Raw genomic sequence first — 21,580 nt, 5'->3', positions numbered from 1 at the left:
ATCTCAGCTGTCATGCAACACAAAAAGGACCCCCTCACCTCTCTGATTATTTGATTTTCTACAGAAAAATGACTAGCTCATATTCAAAACAGCTTGCCAAATTACTCTTATGCACTTGTCCTGTATCCTTACAGAAATTCATATGGAAAGGGAAACAAGGCATTTGACTCCATTACTCATTTTATTAACATTTTTCAATATACAGCTGATTATTTCTAGATCATCAGAAGCACTTTTGTTTTCATACAAACTCCTGAGGATCTCTCTTGATGCCTAGTTGAGGATCATACAGCAGGGAGAGGATATCCAGCTGGGTAAGTAGAACAGCTTTCAGTATGTTGTGAGATATTAATGCAGAAAAAGCTTATTACATTTCTTTCGGTGACTGGTAGTGACTTGTGAAGTTGTTCTGGCAATTCCCCGACATGAAGTTCCACCTGGGATCATTACATTTACTTTACAACCCTACAGAAAACAACAAAAAAAAATTAGTAATATGAAATAATAAATGTAAAAACACATCAACAAACTGTTGTAAGAAAACATCGCATCTGAAATAGTAACTTCACAGGAAAAAGGAAAACATTTTTAACTTCTGTTAACACAGATTAAACACATTTAAAAAGTTCCACAAAACTTCTACTGGTCCAATTAATATTTAAGAGTACAGTTAGTGGTTATAAAAGTTGAAAAATGTATAAATATGGGAAAAAAAGTTTTCTTAAGACACTGGGAAAATCATTTCTTGAAGACTCACACAGTGTTCTGTTTGTAGCGGTCCAGAGCCTCCTGTGCCACGACTTCGGAGAATTTGGGGTCGTTCCAGGGGATGTCTCCTGGCACTGTGAAGGTCATTTCTGGCTCATCAAACAGTTTGACTGACACTTTGGTGTCTGCTTGCTTCTCAGGGTCCTCTATGGTCTTAGATATGACCTTTATTAAACCAGAAAACAGCTTTAGATTACTTGCTATACTCTTGATTTTTTCACACTGCTGAAAAAATATGTGAGTTACTAGGTTTTAAGAAAAGTGATGTGATATGAAACTTTATCATGCATGTTGTGCTCTAAAAGGAGCCCTATTGAAGCTGGAATATATTACCTGAGGAGGTACTGCAATAGTTCCTCAAAAAGTCAGACAGCTAAGACATGTTTGGTTTCCACAGTTTTCTTCTTTAATTTGCACTGGAGCTACAAGGCTAATGTAGCTCAAAAGTAATGGAAGTCTATCTCAACTACAATCTTTTTGGGCGACAAATTTCTCTTATTAGCCTTAAAGCTCCAGCGGAAAACTAAAGAAACTTTGACACCAAAAATGTTTTGGCTGTCTATCTGCTTTTGAAGGGCAGGCAAAGCAGGTATTTAGTAAATTTTTCATAGAACAGTTCCTTTAAGAGTGATTACAGATGAGACCCTGGATTTTAATCCAGTATGAATCCGCAGTGTTTTTAACTTTTTACAGTCTGACTGTAATAACTGTGGAGAGATTTTAATCCAGTATGGGTCTGCAGTGTGTAGGTTTTACTGTTTGACAGTAATAACTGTGGAATGAGTTTAATTGTGGAGTGAGTTTAATCCAGTATGAGTCTGCAGAGTGGGTAGTTTGTATAGTGTGACAATAGTAATTGTGGATAGATTTTAATGAAGTATAAATCTGCTGTTTTTAGTTTTTACAGTCTGACAGTAATAATTGTGGAGCGATTTTAATCCAGTATGAATCTGCAGTGTGTGTAGTTTTACAGTCTGACAGTAATAATTGTGGAGTGATATTAATCCAGTATGAATCTGCAGTGTGTGTAGTTTTTACAGTCTGACAGTAATAATTGTGGAGAGATTTTAATCCAGTATGAATTTGCAGTGTGTGTAGTTTTAACAGTCTGACAGTAGTAATTGTGGAGTGATTTAATCCAGTATGAATCTGCAGTGTGTGTAGTTTTAACAGTCTGACAGTAGTAATTGTGGAGTGATTTAATCCAGTATGAATTTGCAGTGTTTTCAGCTTTTGCAGTCTGACAGTAATAATTGTGGAGTGATTTAATCCAGTATGAATTTGCAATGTTTTTAGTTTTTATAGTCTGACAGCAATAATTGTGGAGTGAATAGTCTTCTGTAATTGACTGAACCCGAGTTCCCTCAGTAATAGTAGTTCCATTCCAATCCACCTCACAGTAATGCTAATATAATGACCTGATAATAGATACAGCTATGTGAAGTGTCGATATTGTTACTGAGGTATAACTCTGATGTGAACATCCGGGCTACCCGAGGGAAAGTGGGGCAATTACACAAACACTTCATCCAGAACCAATCAACAAGTCAAATCCCACATGTTACATTACATAACCTCCCCCTGGTAAAATAAATCCAGCTTGATTAGTGCCTAAGATGGCATTTAGCCTACGTCAGAGCTTACCGCGTGGATTTTAAAGATTCCATCGTCAGTCTGGGTGCGGTTGGCCAGTGAGGACACCCAGCCGAACTGCTTGTTGAACATGTCCAGCAGCTTCGAAGTGTTGAACATCTCCTCCTCAAAGTGCTTAAGGATTCTGTTATACTCCTGAGTGAATCTTTCAGCCATGGCCAGGGCCTTCTCCAACTCCTCCTTCAGGGGGCCTTCCAGAGGCTTCTTTCCAGAACAATCTGCAGAAGAGAAGCAGCCCAGGCTGATCTTAAGTTTGACCTTCAGAACGTATCTTTCAAGAATTACAATAATATAAGTTAACTTGTGTTTATATTGCAGCTATCATACATGGAATGCAGTTTAGAAGAAAACAGCAGCATAAAGAAGGTCAGAACAAGGTCATGAATGAAATAATGAGGTCTCGACAGAGAGCTTACCAATGTGCTGGATCTCCTTGCATTTTTCACATTCCTCTCGCAGTTTGATGCAGCCTGCAGAGTTACGGCGAATCTCCCTGCAGGTCATTTTATCATTCCCAAATGGCTTAGTGATGACGACATCTTCGTTCACACTGCCATCTGTCACATGAGGGCAAATGTAGAGGTGTGTTGTCAAAACCCTGCCTTCATACCACTTATATTTATTGTCGCTGTCATAAGAAAACTAAATTTTAACTTTCATTTTTCATTTCCCTTTAATAACATTTCATGATGAATGGATCAAACTTTGAAAAGCAAACCTTTTTTATTACATTAACATATTTCAGAAATGCTCACTTCCATCCCCTTCCCCCTGTAAATTTACCATTTTGATGATATGCTAGAAAAGCTTTTTGTAAAATTTACCTTCAGTGGAGAAGTCCATGTCACTGCCCATGTAGGGTTTGAATGATTCAAAGATATCGCGAGCCTTCTGCATCATGGGATAGAACATGCTGTGGAAGCCGTGGAACTCGGCGTCATAGAGAGGGGACCTGTAGACGCGTGCCGGCCGGCTGAAGATGCTAGGCATGTGGTAGAGGCCGATGAAGGGGTTGGGCTGGTGCAAGGGCTGGAACGAGTGCATGTGATCAAACACCCTCATACTGTCCATGAAGATGCTGTCCACTCCATCAGCCACTTCACTGTAGTGCTTCTCCAGGTCCTGGAAGTGTTGGCTCTGCTGCTGGTCCTCCTTCTCCAGAGTCTCAATGTTCTGACCGTTGATCCAGATGGAGAAGGGAGATGTTCGGTTCAGAACCTCTTCCAGCTGAGAGATGGACACACAGGAAGGTGTGGTTGTTGAGTCGAGTTTATTAGGTGTATTTACCTTTAATTATTGGCCATTTTATCATGTACACCTACTATTAGGGGTCCAAAACGTGTTAGATTAACTATTAGCATAATTACAAAGTGATATAGGTACACTTGTAGGTTCCCAGTGAGTGTAGTCCATCTGCTAAAGCATAATTTATCAGAGAGTGGTCCACCACCTAAAAATAACCAACCAAGAGCACATCTGTGGTCGAAATCTGACCACTGATGAAAGGATGTCTAATAGTAATGAGAATGGTCCACCACCCGAGCAATCATTCAACAGCAGTCCTGTGAACTGACCAGTGATAAATGGGGGTAGAAGGGGACTGATAAACTGTGCAGCATCAGATGGGCTCTGTAACTGTACTCCTATATAGTGGAGCTATGAAGTTTAAGTGGCCAGTGAGCAGAAATACAATGTAGGGCTGAATGATTTGGGCAAAATAATCTGATTTTTCTGACCAATATTGTAAATGCAATTTAAATTGCCTTTTTTTTTAGAGAATAAGGTCCAGACCTGTTTTTTTTTGGGCCCAAAAGACCCTTCTGAACATGTGCCAGTTAGTTTTGGTTGTGTTGTACCCAGTACATGGATGTTTGGTTGCCTCTACCGGCAGTTCAAAACTCAGAGTTACCGCTTTAAATTTCCCCACTTAAAATCTGTTCAGACAACACTGTTGATAGTGTAGGCTATAATTAAAATTGCAGCTCCTGTGATTGAAAGTTGCATTCATTCAAATGGTGACTTAGCTATAACAATAACTTTTTCAGCCTATTGAAATACAGGTAAAGAAGGTAAAATACATCAATAACAGTTTGAGGCCCGTATAGTCTCACCTGCCTGCCCACCAAGCCGGAGCCGCTGCTGCAGGTGCGGGAGTAGTATTTAATGCAGGTGTTCTTCAGACACGGCTTGCACTCCTCCCACAGCGCCTGCATAGAGTCATTACACACTCGCTGTTCTTCAGCCAGTTTCTCCTCCATATCCTGCGCGGCCTTCAGGGCATCCTAACACACAAATTTACAAAATTTAGCTAATTATCCTGCAGAAGATACAGGAGGTAAAGCAATGAGACGCTGTACGCTACAGTCATTTTTGTAATGGATAAGAGGTGCTGTTAGACATGATAACATACAAAATACACCAATGTACAATAAATATTTGAATGTATTAATGAAAGGAGTCCAGAATCAGAGAATGTGTTTTTGTGTTGTTTTTTTTTTGGCTTTAAGTGCGTTTGTTTAGATTTTGGCCAATCTGAGTTAAATTTTAGTGATTTACGAGGTAAATAATACAATAAGCAATCATCATGATGATCTCCATGGACAGTCCGTACCGCATCCACGCCTCAAACAGAGTCACTCAGATCTTACTGTAACTACAATCAAGCTAATCTATACCTCCACATAAAGACTGACAAAGTGTACATATTCTATCCATATCTTGTATAATCTGGAATATATATATATATATATATACTGTCCCCTGTGTACCCTGCATCTCATTTATCTACCTCACAAAATGCATATATGCAAATGTGTACAACTATACATGTCATAGCTTTTGTTTCATAACTTATATTACTGTACATTGGAATGGTGCAATATTTGTGTATATTAATGTGTATATGTGTATATATTTAGAGTCTAATGTGTGTGTAAGTATATATATATATATATATATATATATATATATATATATATATATATATATATATATATAGTTTTTCTTATTTTTTTTTGTATATTTCAGTACTACAAGGGAGCTACGCAACCAAGACACATCTGTGTAAAGGTGACAATAAACGTGATTTGATTTGTGAAGTGTAGTTAATTAACAGTAAGCTCTAACAGTAATGATAAAAGATCATTCCTTTTTTAATTAATAGTGCATTAATATAGAGTTGATAGCACAACCAATCAGATTTTATAACTGGAATTATTCCTTTTATAAAAACTGTTATGCTTCATGAGCATTTACATAATAATCTAATAATCAGCTCTATTAATATCAGTTTAATGGTAGACATTACTGTAAGACTAATAAGTTGTTCAAATAGTTGATTCATCCATCAGCACTTAATGAATATTATAACAAAGCAAAAAAAAAGTGTTTTTTACTGTTATCCTTTAAACCTGTTTGTACTGCAGGGTTTTTATGTAATTTCTTCTTTTTTTCTGGAAGGAAAGGTGCCTTTTACTGTCCCATCTAATATGATATAAGTTTTCACATGATGATAAATAGTGACAATGCAATGCAACAGAACAGAAAAGTAATTTATGTCCACAGTATGAAATTCTCTCTAACCTCTTTCTGTTTCTTGGTTTTCTCCAGGGAAGAGAGGAACTTCTTGTGATCTTGCTCAGATTTCTCCATCACTGTCTTCATCTCCTTCACTCCATTAATGGCATTTTCAATCTCCTTATCCAGGTACTTCTCCCCAGTCTGGGAGATCTCTGTGGACAGGCGAATACAGTGAGCCAGTTACATGAAACACAGTGAAAATGATAGTTTGTCTGAAAAAAAGACAATTTACACAATACTATGAATGCAGTCAATCAGGAAAGGTGACTGTGAAGTTTTGCACTGAGGCTAATGTAGCTAACAAGCTAACTTCCACCAGCTTAATATCATGCAAACAGCAGGCCTAAATCATCACACGTTTTCCCCTAACTGTGTTAAGTCGTTAAGTGACATCATATAGACTTACTTATGTGGTTTCTTACGCTGTATGACACACTGTTCTCTATAAACATGGACTAAAGTATAGAATTCAAGATGTTTTTTACTGTTTTTAGCATACAGTGTCAGAAACCAAATACATCAAGGGCAAGAGAAGTTTACTTATATAGCACATTTCATACACAAAGGCAATTAAATGAACTTTACATAAATAAAAGCAAAAGGAACATTAACAGAAAAACAGGTCTTTCTTCATTATTTCAGTTTTTTCTTAAATGTATTCTTGGGAAAGATCTTAAGAAAAAGTCTATGTCAGATTTATGGTGTGTTCTTAAACCATAGTATTGTTCACACACTTACCTAATAACAAATCCCAAATAAGAAAACATTGGTGAGAGTCAAAATCTTTGTTAAAACTGCATAAATAAGCAAGTCTATTTCAGATTACGGAACAACTCATTTGAGACCAGTGTGATTTAGTCATGTAGTTTGAACAATGTTAATTGTTAATGCTAATATTTCATTGCTTGTTAGCTACATTAGACTCGTAGCTACAGTGCAAAACTTCTTCGGACACCATTTGGCTGATTCACAAAATTTGAGCAAAGTGTGAATTTGATAGTTTTGCTAAGTTATTGCTTGAAGGTCCTCTGTTTTTTTGTTTTTCTTTTTTTTGAGAGATTAAACTGTATTCGGATGAGTGTGAAAAGCACAGCCAGCAGTTCCATTATGCTTACGCTGGAGATCCTCTTTGGAGGGGGGAAGCAGACACTCAGCAGAGATGTAGAGGAGAGAAAGGCCCAGAAATGACCAACACACCCTCATCTTTGGTCACTCTCAGAGCCCAGCCTTTGTAGAAAAACACTAAGGAAAAACAGAGCATGTTAAAAGCTTTCAGAAAGAGTCATCACAGTGAATCACTTTTCTAGTGCCTTGCAGTGTGTCATGGTTAAAGTGACACAAGACTGACTTTTCATTTGAAAGTAAACATGCTGGATTGTTATTATCATTATGTAACGTTTACAGCATGTGGTTATTTTCCCGCAGCAACTTCAATTGTGCAAGTCATCGTGCCATAGACGCTCTAACTCTCTACCAGCAAGTGCGAGCTCCTTTGTGTTTGGGCTATTATTAGTTCTGGAACAGATGACCACTGTCTGTGACTTTCTCTGTTTTTGTAATGCTGATAAGACCCAGCAGGGGGGCAACACTACTCATGACAACAGCATTGAAAAATACATTGAAAAATACATTGGTGTCTAGGACATATATATAATCCTAGAAAATTTGCAATTGCATTTCAAATTCTCTGCCTCAATGATTGATGATTTCATCACCACTTTTAACATCCGAGGCATTCTAGATAATAATTTAATCTTAATTCTGGATATTATATTTATTATTACTTCATTCTCAGTGTTCTACAGCTTTCTCAGTTGTTACCAATCTTTCTGGACACCTTGAACACACAGGAAATTTATTATATATTTTTACAAATTATTGAAACCAAGAAAAATGTTTGGCAGTATGCTTTATATTGATCTGCTAAAAATGGGTTATATTACTGAAAACATTTCAAACCTTTGAATGGTGACTCTAACATATGGAACAGCACTGTATTATTAGAATATATTCTAAATGTTTTTACTCTTGTTCAGCGATTTTGCAGTTAATATTGTGTAAATTCCAATAACACCCCTGCTTCTTGCTGATAGCTTTATCAGCTTTGAGAGCTTTATCAGCTTTCCTCAATTATCAGCAACCACCAGAGACAAAGCAGAAGATTCTTGTGTGGTTTAGCAAACTTTCCTCTAAAACTGTGTACATATCTTCTGCCTGTTTAGAAAGAAAACAATTGTGCTACCCCAGTCTTTCATTACAATTCAGATAAGCTTTAGTCTGTGTGTGGTGGTGTTACGGGTGGGCAGCATGATCTTATTTATTGTTGTCAAGGTCACATTGTCACTTGTTTTACTGAGTATGTGGGAGATATTGTTAGAATACTGACTGCATGTTTTATTAAAAAAAGACAGCATAATTAGTCCTGTTTCATTGGACTGAGTGTCACTGTATTCATAGTTTTTAACAGTATTTTGGCACTAGTGGTTCTTTTTTCTATTCAAGCTTATCAAACCTCTAAAAAAACTAAACATCCTGATGCATGTTAAGCATTGTGAAAATATCTTGTAGTATTGTGATTTAATATTTTACTGAATCCAGCACCCTAGGTTAGAGTATATTATATCTGTTTGAAAATGCTTGTGTGTGCATGTGAGTACATACGCAGCTGAATTACTTTCCCTCAGGCTATTTTCCTCATTTGCACTCTGTCCATACATGGACTAGATCATGATGATGATAATGATGATAATGATGATAAATTGTGTCATAGTCAAAGATGCTCACTTGTTCACAGTCCATTTTAATGAGAAACTTATGACTAGTCATGTTAACTCCTAGCTACATGGGTTGACTGGAACTGTTATGCTAGTCATGTACTAACTGCTAAGGGGTTGACCCAGAGAGTCATTGGAGATGGCAGGATACCACTTTTTCATTTCTTTTCTGGTGTATCAGCTGATACAATCCAATTTTTTAAACGCTAAGCTTAAAAACCAGTTTCATTGAATAACTCAAACTACACCCTACTATTGTTTTTATGAAGCTTCTCAGAGTAGGAGTCACTGTTCTTCAAGGGTTCTTTAGTCAAGAAAATGGTTCTATAACATTTATAGAAGCGTTCTTTGCATCATTAAAGGGTTCTTCAGATTGATGGTGAATGTGTTGAAAAGGGTTGTATATAGAACTTTGTTGAAATGGGTTCTATATAGCACCAAAAAAGGGTTCTTCTTTTATTACAAGCTTGACATTGTGACAATAGAAGAACACTTTTTTGGTGCCTTTTCAACCCGTTTCTGATAATCCACTTATGGTACCGCTAGTGACGTGGGGTTGGCTGATAGAACTGTTTTCTGCAGAGTACCTGCATGCTGAGTTAGTGCATGCAGAAAAGCTCAGAACTTTTGCCAGATTAAAGCAGGGAGCCTTAGTTACATAAGAAGCACACAGCCCTCTGAACTCCCTGCAGAGATGTGGACAATATGAGCTGATGGCTGTACACTGTGGGACAGTGCAGGCCAACGCAGCACAGCTCATGATATTTCATTTATTTAACTTCAGTTGTCTTAACACTTTTACATTTGTCATTTTGCTGCTTTATGTAGCCTCTCTTGTGCATGTTTAACTCTGCCTTATCTGCTTTTGCTACAGTACATTCTGGACAGTGTTTAATGCTTCACAGCCTCTGTTTTGAAGAGATCAAGGATAAACAGAAAAAAATAGGAGTGGTTATATTAAAGTAAAGCAGCTCTGCTCTACTCTGCAGATGGTCTGGCCTAAGCTGGGAGGGATTTGCTTGTTTTCATGAGGCTGAAGTTGTGCTGCAGTGAGGACGCAGCTGACCCTGTGCGCCCCCCCACACACACACACACACACACACACCCCACCACCACCACCACCATTTGGGACAGGGAGTCAAATTCCCCTCTGCATTGAAAAATCAATACACATTCTCTCAGGCAAGATGCACACAAACACAGTTCAACTGACTGCCCTCAATCACGGGACAACACTGCAGGAGTATTAGTTAAATCTGTCTGTCTATCTATCTATCTATCTATCTATCTATCTATCTGTCTATCTCTATCTATCTATCTATCTATCTATCTATCTATCTGTCTTTCTATCTATCTATCTATCTATGTATCTATTTAATGCTTGGTCATGCTGTGCAGAGTAGGATGAGCAATGCTGTTTACGTGGTTTTCAACCATGAGCATTCACTGTTTTCAACGTGTTGTGCAGAATAAGACATGCAACAAAACACAGCTTTAGAATATGCATTAAAAATGCATGCATTGTTTTTATGTTTACAAAAGTGTTAAAATGTAAATAATATAGCTGCGCAAAACGTTCATAGGGAGATTAGAAAATAAATAAATAAACACATACATACGGGCATGTATTAATAAAGTCATTTTTAATGACGTATACAGATGCATGCATGCGCTGTTATTAATGAAGGACACGTACACTGTTAAAATAACTAAAAACAAAAAGGTGAGGATGCATCCGGATTAGCTATGGTATTATATTAATGCAGGTTCAGATGCATGTTCCGCAAAGGCATCTATGCACCCTCAACCCATCATCTCTCTCTCTCTCTCCTGTAAACAATGCAGCACTTACCCAGCTGTGGATGTACGCGCGCTCTTCCTCCTGCAGCTGGAAGGCTCCTGCCTCTCTATTTATACCGGAGGCTGTGGGCGGTGTGATTCATATCCTCGTGGCTTTGGACTTTTCCAGAAGTTGTGCAATGTTTTCAGGGTAATAAAGCATATGGCCACTAGTGGGCAGCAGTGCTGCGTCGTCAGGACCAGGACCAGGTCCAGCAAAATATTTCCAGAAATAGCTGCATCTCACTCATGAATAACATGAAGAGCATGAAGAAGAACCACTGAGCCTCAAAAGGAGAACCTCTCTTAAAGCATGAGGAAGAACCTCTGAACCTTAAAAAGAGAACCTCTTGTAGAGCATGAAGAAGAACCCCTGTGCCTCTAAAGAAAGAACCTCCTTAAAAGCATGAGGAAGAACCTCTGAGCCTCAAAAGGAGAACCTCTCTAAGAACATGAGGAAGAACAACTAAGCCCTCAAAAGGAGAACCTCTCTAAGAGCACAAGGAAGAACGCCTGAGCCTCTAAAGGAAAACCTCTTTAAAAGCATTAGGAAGAACCACCGAACCAAGACTCAAAAAGAGTCTGCATCCTCCTCTGGGCCGCACTGGATGGTGCAGCTAGGACACAGCAGGATTCGTTTACATGTTTACCAAGTAAAACCAAGAGACTAAGATCATACAGAAGAGAGATGCATGAGATAAGTAGCCAATTACCAAGGCTAAATCTCAAAAGGCTCTCCACTCCCTACAAAGTGCACCACAAAATTCAAAATGTGAAAAATACTGGCTCCCACATTTAAATAGGGCATCATGTCTAACAAGTAGCTATTTTGGATTCAGCCACATGTGCACAATTCTATATTGGACAATTTTGTTCTATTTGGGTGTAGAAGCCAGAATATTATAAATGACACTATATAGTGCACTATATAAGGGGAGTAGGGGGCCAACTGAGATTCAGCCTAATTCTTTGAGATTCCATCTTCCATCCATGTCCTCTCCTCCATATACAAGGACATTCAGCACAGAAAGTTAGTCTTGCTAACTACTCACAGAGTTGGTTTCAGTACTTTTTAAAAATACCCCGTCAACTTTTACTCGACACGAAGTGCACATAGTTAGCTGTGTAGACTTAAGCTTGCTGATTAGCATGCTAGCAGAGAAAAGTAATAATGTTGCAGATGAGCAGATGGAGTAGTTTGCAACCCAAGGTTCAGCAAATCGAATGCTATGGTTTTGAAATATTAAGCATATTTAAGCAGCTTAGTGCTGTGGTTTGTAAGCAGCATTTTTAATAAGCATTTTTCTTTTTGCAGGGGGGTGATTTGAAAAGGTAAATGAATCAGATTGCACTAATTTCTGGGCAAGTTCTGCTACAGAAGTTGACACTTCATTCCTCTGCCCTTAAACTTCACTTGAGCTAGTTAAATAATAGGACAGCCCTTAAGATGGAGTTGGGGAATCTGCCCAGTGGACATGGCTAGGCCAAGTGAATGAGGGCTGTAAAATCCACAGAGGGAGGTGAATCCAAAGAGATAGCAAATTATTCTGTGAATGCCATGACCTTACATGTTTAACCCCTTAGATGGCCAGGCCGCACTGGTGGGTCCAAAGTTTTAGTACTTCTATAACCTAAGAATAGCTCAACCAGTTTGCATCGAAGTCCCAGTAGTTACTGAATAATGAAACTTAGTATGTAATAAGCCTGGGATTTTAAGGGGTTAATGCCTTAATATGTCACATTGTGTCATGATGAATAATGATTTTATGAGCTTAACCCCTTAAAATCCAGGCCTATTACATACTAAGGCTTATAATTCAGTAGCTACAGGGACCTCAATACAAACTGACTGAGCTATTCATAGTTTATAGAAGTGTGCAATAAAACTTAGGGCTCTGGCCATATAAGGGGTTTAATTGTGAAATATTATGAGTTGAATTTCATTAGACATCTGTGGCGTATAGCATGGTTGTAGACAATAAATACTACAAAAAAAAGTTTGATTTAATCAACACGTGATACAGTTCCGTAGGTTTATTGAGAGAATCAGTTCAGAAGAAAGCAGTTCATTCAGAAGTGGGGCAGCACTGCAGGTCTGAAAGAGAGATTACAGGAAACAGGCTCCAGCGTTTTACGGTCAAAGCCACAAATCTGTACCATTAGTTGATTCAGTGTTGAAGCGCCTGCATTGTGAAGCAGTGAATCATCAGCTGAGCCACTTCAGCTGTGGCTTTGAAATCCACTGGCCTACTGAAGCTGCAGGAGTTATGAATATCTGCATTACTTTTGCATTAGTGTCTACTACAGTAATACATGCAAGGCAAAGTGCACATCAACTAATGAGTGCAGGAATCCAGATGAGTGTGCACAAGTAAACTGACATTCTGCAGCTAATGAAAGGCAGATTGTGAATGAGTGGCCAGATTCAGACCAGACTTTATTCCATATCAATGCACTGCCAAGTCTGCAGCCCTGCTCTGAGTGGGCTTTATTTTTTCCTGTGACGTAAAATCATTATGTAACCTCATTCAGGACTTAAAGTGACCCAAGCTCTAGCCGAAGCAGAAGAATATCATGGTGAGTAGGAATGGGACGACATGAAAATTATGAAAAATCATGATATTAGTCACCAAAAAGTTTACATTTTTCGATATTATCACAATCATGTTAAAATATCACTGCTGTCATAACAAAACCTCATGTCTCCAAAATGTTAACTTTACAGGAAAAGGAAGAAACATACTTTACATTTATTGTAAGTCAATGGAAACAGACTTTTTTCATAGTAGCCCTGGGTCAGTTCTTTTGGCCCATTCATCACAAAATTTTTCAAGAAATGCAAAGGCCAACAGGCTTTTTCAAATTATGTCAAAAACTGAAAAACGACAAAAATGGAGATACGAGGTTTTGTTCCAACAGCAGCGATATGCTGAAATCATTTCACCACAGGTACTATACTGTAGGCCTGGGCGATAAGGTAATGCAAATGAATATCAGCATTGATTGACAAAGAAGCCAATGAGGATGATTCAAAGGCGATAATCACTGCGTTGGGAAAGAGAACTGACAGAGAACTGTGGAGGACTGATTTAAGGTTAAACAGTTTGCTAAACTAGATTAAATAATATGCACATATGATGTTTTATTTCTTTTTACCTTTACAACAATTAATCATTGCCATGTTTTGTTAGGCTACAGTACAGTAAATTCCCCACTGTCTGCTATATTCCCCCTTTCTAATGTCCAAATGGTTGAGATGATTTGTAAAATGATGAAATTATGATACTTAATGTTTTCCCACGGTAATCTACAGCTAAATTCCAGGTTTTTAACATATAAAGCACGTGGACATGCTTTGGAAATCTCTTACACACCTTTAGCTATCCGAAATTGTTCATTAAGAGGGAGAATATGCATGTAAGTCATGCGTTTGTGTTCTTTGTTCAAAGAGAAGAAAGAGCAATGAGCCTAATCCAGCAGGAGCTAACGAATGCACTGTTTGCAGTATCCTCTTAAAGCAATTGGTGAAAAAGTTATTCAGTATTACATTAATTAATCTGTGATTTTCATCAAAGATTTTTATTAAAGATTATTTAAAAACCATACAAAAACCAACAAAATACAGAGTAGAAAGTAGGTCTAAATGGCAGGAGACCATGTGTTTGGGGGTGGGGAGGTTGGAGATATAATTTGAAAATCATGATTTTTTTTAACAAGAAAATATTGTGCTAATTATTTTCCTATAAAATCAGAATCACTTATTTCGCCAACTGTGTTACAGATACAAGTAAGTTGTGGGTGCACACATATATTGCCTACTAATACCACTGATAGACTTTTTATTGAAAAAATCTCTTGTATTTCTGTAAAGGCAAAAAATACAGTTTGAATACATTTGAAATTATCTCCAGCACTACTCAGCACTATCTCAAATATGTCTTGACCTGGAGTGTACTTTGCAGTGAGTTTGTAGCAGGAGCCTATATCCATGCTCCACCAACAAATGTGTTTTTTTGTTTGTTTGTTTTTTGTTTTTGCTTGTTTTACTTCTTTTCACTTTTAACTTGTGGAGTCTCTCAAGGTTCAGTTTTAGGGCCTTTGCTGTTCTCTTTGCACATGTTACCTCTTGGTGATGTCTTTAGGAAACATGATATCAGTTTTCATAGCTATGCTGACAACATACAATTATACATTTTTATTCCTTCTGATGATCAAGGCTCTCTTGACAGGCTCACCAGCTGTGTGTCAGATATTTCTCAGTGGATGTCACAAAATGTTCTGCAACTAAATCATGAAACAACTGCAATACTCATCCTTGGTACTAGAACTCAGAGAAAGCTGATTTATAAGAAGCTCAGTTCTTTAGCTTTGTATACCAAACATGAAGTATGAAACCTGGGTGTCATCTTAGACTCTGAGCTCTGTTAATTTAATATAAATGCAGTCACTAAAGTAATTTTTTATCATTTGTGAAATATTTTACTATTATTTATTATTATTATTAACTTAATGAGTAATGAAGAATTCTAGCATCAAATATTAACGTACATAATTACTTTCAAATTATATATATTTTCAACACTTTTAGGATACTTTATTGAGCTAATGTTAGCATGTTGGCAAATTGTTGTCGTTTCCAGTCTGATTAGCTACAACAGCAAAATCCAGCTTTATGGCCCATTTAAACTAGAAACTGCATATAGTGTGTGTGTGTGTGTTGGTGTATATATACATATATATATATATATATGTTGTAGCTAATATATATATATATATATATATATATATATATATATATATATATATATATATATATATATATATATATATATAATTTATATTTATATGTATATACACACACATATATGTAGAATTTAGAATTTAGGTACTTTGACAAAAAGTTGTGTGCTACAGTTTCTCAGGTTCGATGCAATTTTTGTTAGCATTCTGTAAAGCTTGTCCAACAGTTGTTATGATAGAATGCATTTGTGGGTGGAGCACGAATATCTCTACTGTATATTCTGATCAGAATGATTAAAAACTGAAACGGTATGATTAAAGTGGGGTTTTATGGCATGGTTTATCATTATAACTGGTATCTGTTCTAAGTCTATAGGCTGAATCAGAAAAAAATCAAAAGAGCGAAGGTGGGTCCAATAGAGCTGCCACAGATTAACCTGTAATGTGTTCCGTGTTATAGGGTTTGGATGATAAACAGTGTTTTGCTGTTAGATGATGACAGAGGTCATGCTGCTCTAGAATTCACTGCTGCAGATTCTAGGCAGTCTGAATGTTACCTCTGTGGTGAAGACAGGCAGTAGTTAATGAGGTGGTGGCTTGGTGCATGTCATTACTCGTCATGTCTAGAGGTTAAAAGTTGTTTTGCTGGGTGTCTCCAGCCTGGAGGAAATGAAATGTCAGGAGAGCACAGCTGTGGATTGTTCCGTCTTGCTTTGAGTGAGTCAGAAGTGATTTAAATCTGTTGTTGAGCATTGTGATTCTCCTGTGTGTCAGCAGACATGCCTTAGCAACCTTTTCTCTCTCGCTTCTTGTCCTTAATGAAAAAAGAGAAGTGTCCTGTCTTTAAATGTACATAATATCCACATAATGCACATAATTCATAAGATCTTTGTGTTTTTTATTGTTACTTTATTGAATATTACAATAATGGATTATAATTGGCTCTAACATTCCAGAATTGATGCTGTTGAATCTCCACTTCAGATGCATTATTACACCTCTACTGTGTGTAGGTTAATTTCTTTTTATGGTGTTTATGAATAGTGAATAGTCAGTCATGATGAATAATAATATCTGAAGAATCGTAAAAAGTGAAGAGTTGCTGAGTTTCACTGGTACTTGTTTAATAGGAGAACAAGGCCGGAGATTAGAGTTCACTGAATATACACTGCAAAAAATGATATCCTGTCAAGTGAAAACATCTTAAACATAGTCGACATGTCTGACATCTCTCTTTACGAGATTGTTGTAAGGACAGTATAATATTGGTCTGCTTCTTTTTAGAAATTGTCTCATTGGCAGATAATTTCTCTTAAACAAGCAAAATTATCTGCCAATAGATTAAGACCAGTTATAATTTTATAAGATAAAATAACTTAAAACAAATCAAAACATCTAGGTTAATGATGTTAATAAATCAAATAGTCTTCTAATATCCCCACAGCAATCTCATAATCAGACACTTTAAATATATTGACTAGATTTGAGATCATTTTACTTGCCAATAAATTCTATTTTCTGCAGTGTCCTTCTCCTAGAAGCCAGTTCAGTTATACTACTGTTGTAGGTCAACTGTGGGCCTTCATGAAAAAGCCTTATTAAAACTTAAAAAAAATTAAAACTTATTAAAAAATACATTTACATTGAAATGAGTGAATGATTTTAGGTGGGAGTGTATGGAATTATATAAGACCACTCTTAAAAACACAGAGAATTTGAAAATAGTTTGGGCTCATGTCAAAAGAGTTCATTTTACTTTAACATGCTTTGTAACTGGCTGATCTAAGTTTTTTTTTTCGTTTGTCCACTGGGTGGCAGTGTTTCGCGTGTTACAGTTGAACAGAGGCTCTCTGATTACTGACTGTGAACTAATGAGCATTTGGGGGAAAATAGCCTGTAGCATGTAACAAGGAATTCATACCAAGCATTATTTATGTAAAAAAACACAGATAAAGTAATTTCCATATCCTAATCCCCTCCAACACTGCAGCACCTCTCTACCTAACTCCCATATGAATTTTTACAGATTGTTGCTCCTTTTGTCCACAGGGTGGCAGTGATTCATGTGTTAGAGATGAACACTTGCTCACTGATTGATCTGAACATGTATTAATAATATGAGTTAAAAACTGTTTTAACCTTTCTTTTACCACAGAATGTGCATGTACTGCACAAGCATGTGCTCTGGAGGAGGGCCAGGAGCCTTACATATGAAGCAGTTGAGGGTTAAAGGTCAGTGGCTTTGTTTTATAGGCAGTGACCTTAGAAACCGCAGCCTTCTTCTACAAGGTCTACTTCATGGCAACCATCTGGGATTAAAGAAAATGGTCAGGCAAAAAATGTTATTTACGTACTTTTTGGAACGAGCATGCCTGTTGGCTCACAGATGCTGATACTTACTCAATAGTTTGGTATTGAATGACAAGAAATACTTTGATACTCTGTAGTACTGAAGTAATATGGTTAGTATCATAAAAATGATTTGTATTAGCTTCTGGAGATGCAACCCAAAAACTTTTTTTCAGGTTTTTTTCTCTGTATGCTTGTAACAACAAATTCATACCAAGCATTATTTATTAAAAAAAATAGACAATGTACTTTCCATATCTCTACCAAACCTGCAGCACTTCTCTACCTAATTGGCATCTAAATCAGTTTGTGCATAAATCATGTGTTAGATTGCTCTGTGAAAGCTCATTAACACTCACACTTTATTTGTCTGTGAATCGTATGGTTTGGCAGGCAGATCTAAGCTGGTGGTCTTGAAGTTATTACATTCTTACTCAAACCTGTGGTCTGCTAAAGGGAATTCTCCTCAGCCACACATGTGGCGGTCTGCGAGAGAAATTAGCAGCAGTTTGTAGACTTTAACCATTCTCACCTGCTAATGAGGCAGAAAGAACATCTTTTTCACATGCCTCTCATTCCTTCAGCATGACGGATACAATATGGGCCATTTATTTTTATTCTAGAAATTACTTAAAGGGCCCATATTCTGTCTCTTCAATGTATTTTATTTATGTTTATGAGGTTTTAGGTATCAAAACCAGTTGTACTATTTTTGCATTTCCATTTTCAAACCTCTGTTGACAGCTGAGCAGGCTATGCTTATAATTTATACTTATAATAAAAACAATATATAGGACTGACAAGGTGTGGAAGTAACAGAATACAAGTATTCAGAATACAGAAAATGTATCTGTATCTGTACTCAGACAAGTAACTGAGCTTTTCTAAAGCCTGAGTAGACTGATAAATCAATTGTTAAGCCAGTTGTTTATCTCAGCATTACAGAGCTCTTAACTCCTGCTAGGGTGATTGTGGGAGCAGCATTGGACTGAAGCAGGCAGTGAGAGAGAGAAAAAAAGTTTAGAATTGCAAAACTTCATTTCAATGATAAGTGAATTTTTTATGAGACACATTAACAGAAGAATTACAGGACGAAAACTTACTTTGAAACTGTTTGCAAAACTGTCCATATGTCAAAATGGTATGAATATGAATATGATACAGGCCATTTTAAATGTAATTCTAAACTATTAGGACAAACAATCTGCCATGACACTCTATGTGAAATCTGCTTTTTATAGCTAATAGATATCAGGCAGGAGCTACTGAAACCAATTTGAGACAGCATGCAATGTTATTCTAATGAGGGTTCAGCATTCTCTCCTCTGTTAACACGTTATTGATCATTGCAGAGGTTCATTGCACTCTGGCAGTTTGATCAAGAACACGTGTGACACGAACATCTGCCTGATCACGAACACCGGGATATAAATAGTGACCACATAATGGAGGCCAACTGTGAGCCTCCTATTTGTAGTAAATCTTACCCAGAGCACTCTTCCCCTTAATGCCTGCCATAGTTCCTCTCTAATAACCCCCCTTTCCTTTCCTCTGAAGGGCATTTTAAATCTAATACCAACAAATCTCAAAGTATGAGACTGCAGCCTGCAGCCTTTGAAAGAATATAATTATTTACCTTCTGAAGGAAACCTATTTTTAGCAAGTCCAACTTGGGTTGAATCCCAGGCCATTTCTGAACATTTGGAGGATCTAAGCAACATTCGACTTTAAAGGGAATTCCACTGATTTCTCATAAATATCTGCATAATTAAATAGTTAAGATGTAGACATAGTCATTTAGAGTGGTTTGATGTGAAATGCTCCATTCTAGAGGAACTTGCCAAGTCAGAATTGTTCACAGTTGTGGTGATAGGAACCAGACGGCTGAAGAGTTTAATACCTCCTAAAAGCTCCCTCATAGAAAGCTGTTAGATGAAATGGTCAAGAATGTGGTGCCTGGTGTCTGAGACATTGTTTTACAGTCATTGCAGACAAAGTTTCAGCCTGAAGTGTATCTCTTAAAATGTAATTCAAGCTAGAGTGTTATATGTAAGGCAAAATAGAACCAAAAGAAAACAAATTTTTATCTTAAAATAATTTTACCATCATCATTACATATAAAAACTCAGAAGTCGCGTTTAGACTCACTAGTGGTTTTCAATAGTAAATAAAATGGCTATATTTGTGTTGTAGACTTATTGAATACATTTTAAAAAGTATTTATTCAGGGCACCCTGGTCGTTCAGAGTCCTTAAGCAACCACCTATAGCAAGAAACACCCCGACTAACCCCTCAACAAGTTTTATTACACACCTCCATAACCTAAGAATAGCTCCATTTGTTTGCATTGAAGTGAAGTCCCTGCAGAAACTGAATAGTAAATATTTGTATGTAATAAGCCTGGAAAGTTTAGGGGGTTAAATCTATTCAGTGAATTTTGCTGTCATGCTATATTTAGCCATATGTTTAAACTCAAAGAAGCACAACTGCAGCGTGTTTCAAAAGTCGCACACCATGCATGCTGCCTTTTAGCATAACCCAAAGTGATTTCTTCACTGAATGGGATTCCTAGTGCTTTAGAAAATAGTCTGGATCAAATCAGTGAACGCTTCGCTTTCAGAACTCATTCCAAATTACTTGAAAAACATCTTGCAGAGTTTATCATTCAGTCACGGGCTGCAAGAATCGGTTCCAAACGTAGCTATTTTGTGCAAAACTGTTAAACGCACGTTCCATCCGTGTCATGTCTTGTCGGACATGCTTTCCTGTTTTTGTTTACTCTTTTGCTTCATTTTTGGCCCCACAGGCCTACAAGGAAGGGAATGCAGAGGAGGGGTCTGTTTCCAAGGTGAAGACCAAGTGAACTTACTGAAGACAAAAAAAAAACAAACAAGCTCTTCCCTTCTCTTCCTCTAAATGTGCTCTTCCTCAGTGGAATCTGCCCCGGTCATGGCCTGGAGAGCTTCCACACAAACCACAGAGCTTCATCTGCTCTCCTGATTCAACCCCATTCACCATTTCAACTTAAGATTAAACTACCTTAATAAGACATAAAACTATGACATGATGAAATGACTGACATCTTGATCAACGGTCACAAGATTTTGATCCAACCTGATCTAAAAAAAATTGATAAAAAAATTAAAGAAAAATAATTATGACAGCCTGTTGAAGCATCCCAAGAAGCTCCTCATGAAGCTGCTTGTAAGAATGCTAAGAGAATGCTAATTTATTCATGGCAGAGAGGTACATGCAGGACATTATAAAGTAAAATAATCCACAAAAGCAAACTTGTTTCAGATTTACCTCTATTTTACCACCAACAACATGTACATGTAAAATCTCAGAAGACACGTGTAGGTTCACTGGTGGTTTTGGATTGTAAATAAAATGGCTATATTTGTGTTGTAGACATGCACCATTTCATGTCATACCATTCTGAATGATATCTCTGAGATGCAGTAATTTTGAAAAAATGGTAGGATTCCCCTTTAAAGCAGAAGCAGTCCACAACTCCAGCCCAAGTTTTCAGAGTTCTGTCCCCTCCTACACTCTCATCTGATACTACAGCCATGTGATGAAGGCACGATCCGATCTAGCAAACGAATGTACTAGTATGTGTATGGACCCTTATACTTTAAAGGGTTCATTTCTTCTTATTTGTTTTCTTTTTTTTATTTATTTTTGATCGTTCATGCTTTGCCATACCTTTAAATATGCTCTCTGTCCACAAACCTACTATTATGCATTAGTTTTTGGACGCTGATTTGTGGAATGTAGCAAAAATGCCAGATGGCAAACGCCATGGATCAAAGTGAACTGAATTTCCATAAATTTGTCTCTGACCAGTCCACGGAAGATAAAGGTGCCTGTCCTTC

At 37.2% G+C, this 21,580-nt stretch overlaps 1 protein-coding gene across 1 annotated transcript; it reads right to left on the bottom strand.

Moving 5' to 3' along the window:
- Positions 1–162: 162 nt before the first annotated feature.
- clu (clusterin) lies at positions 163–10,724 on the bottom strand. Its single transcript, XM_036582133.1, has 9 exons — positions 10,627–10,724; positions 7,116–7,242; positions 6,004–6,152; positions 4,533–4,703; positions 3,246–3,648; positions 2,838–2,978; positions 2,413–2,639; positions 758–933; positions 163–465 (listed from the first exon to the last, which is right to left on the bottom strand). The coding sequence occupies exons 2-9, from the start codon at positions 7,201–7,203 to the stop codon at positions 453–455; spliced, it is 1,368 nt and encodes a 455-aa protein (XP_036438026.1). The 5' UTR covers positions 7,204–7,242; positions 10,627–10,724; the 3' UTR covers positions 163–452.
- Between the last annotated feature and the right edge of the window lie 10,856 nt (positions 10,725–21,580).

This window comes from Colossoma macropomum, unplaced genomic scaffold, assembly GCF_904425465.1.
Source record: "Colossoma macropomum unplaced genomic scaffold, Colossoma_macropomum, whole genome shotgun sequence".
NCBI classification, from domain to species: Eukaryota; Metazoa; Chordata; class Actinopteri; order Characiformes; family Serrasalmidae; genus Colossoma; species Colossoma macropomum.
Note: the sequence above shows the minus strand (reverse complement) of the source record. Positions and strands in the feature narration are given on the sequence as shown.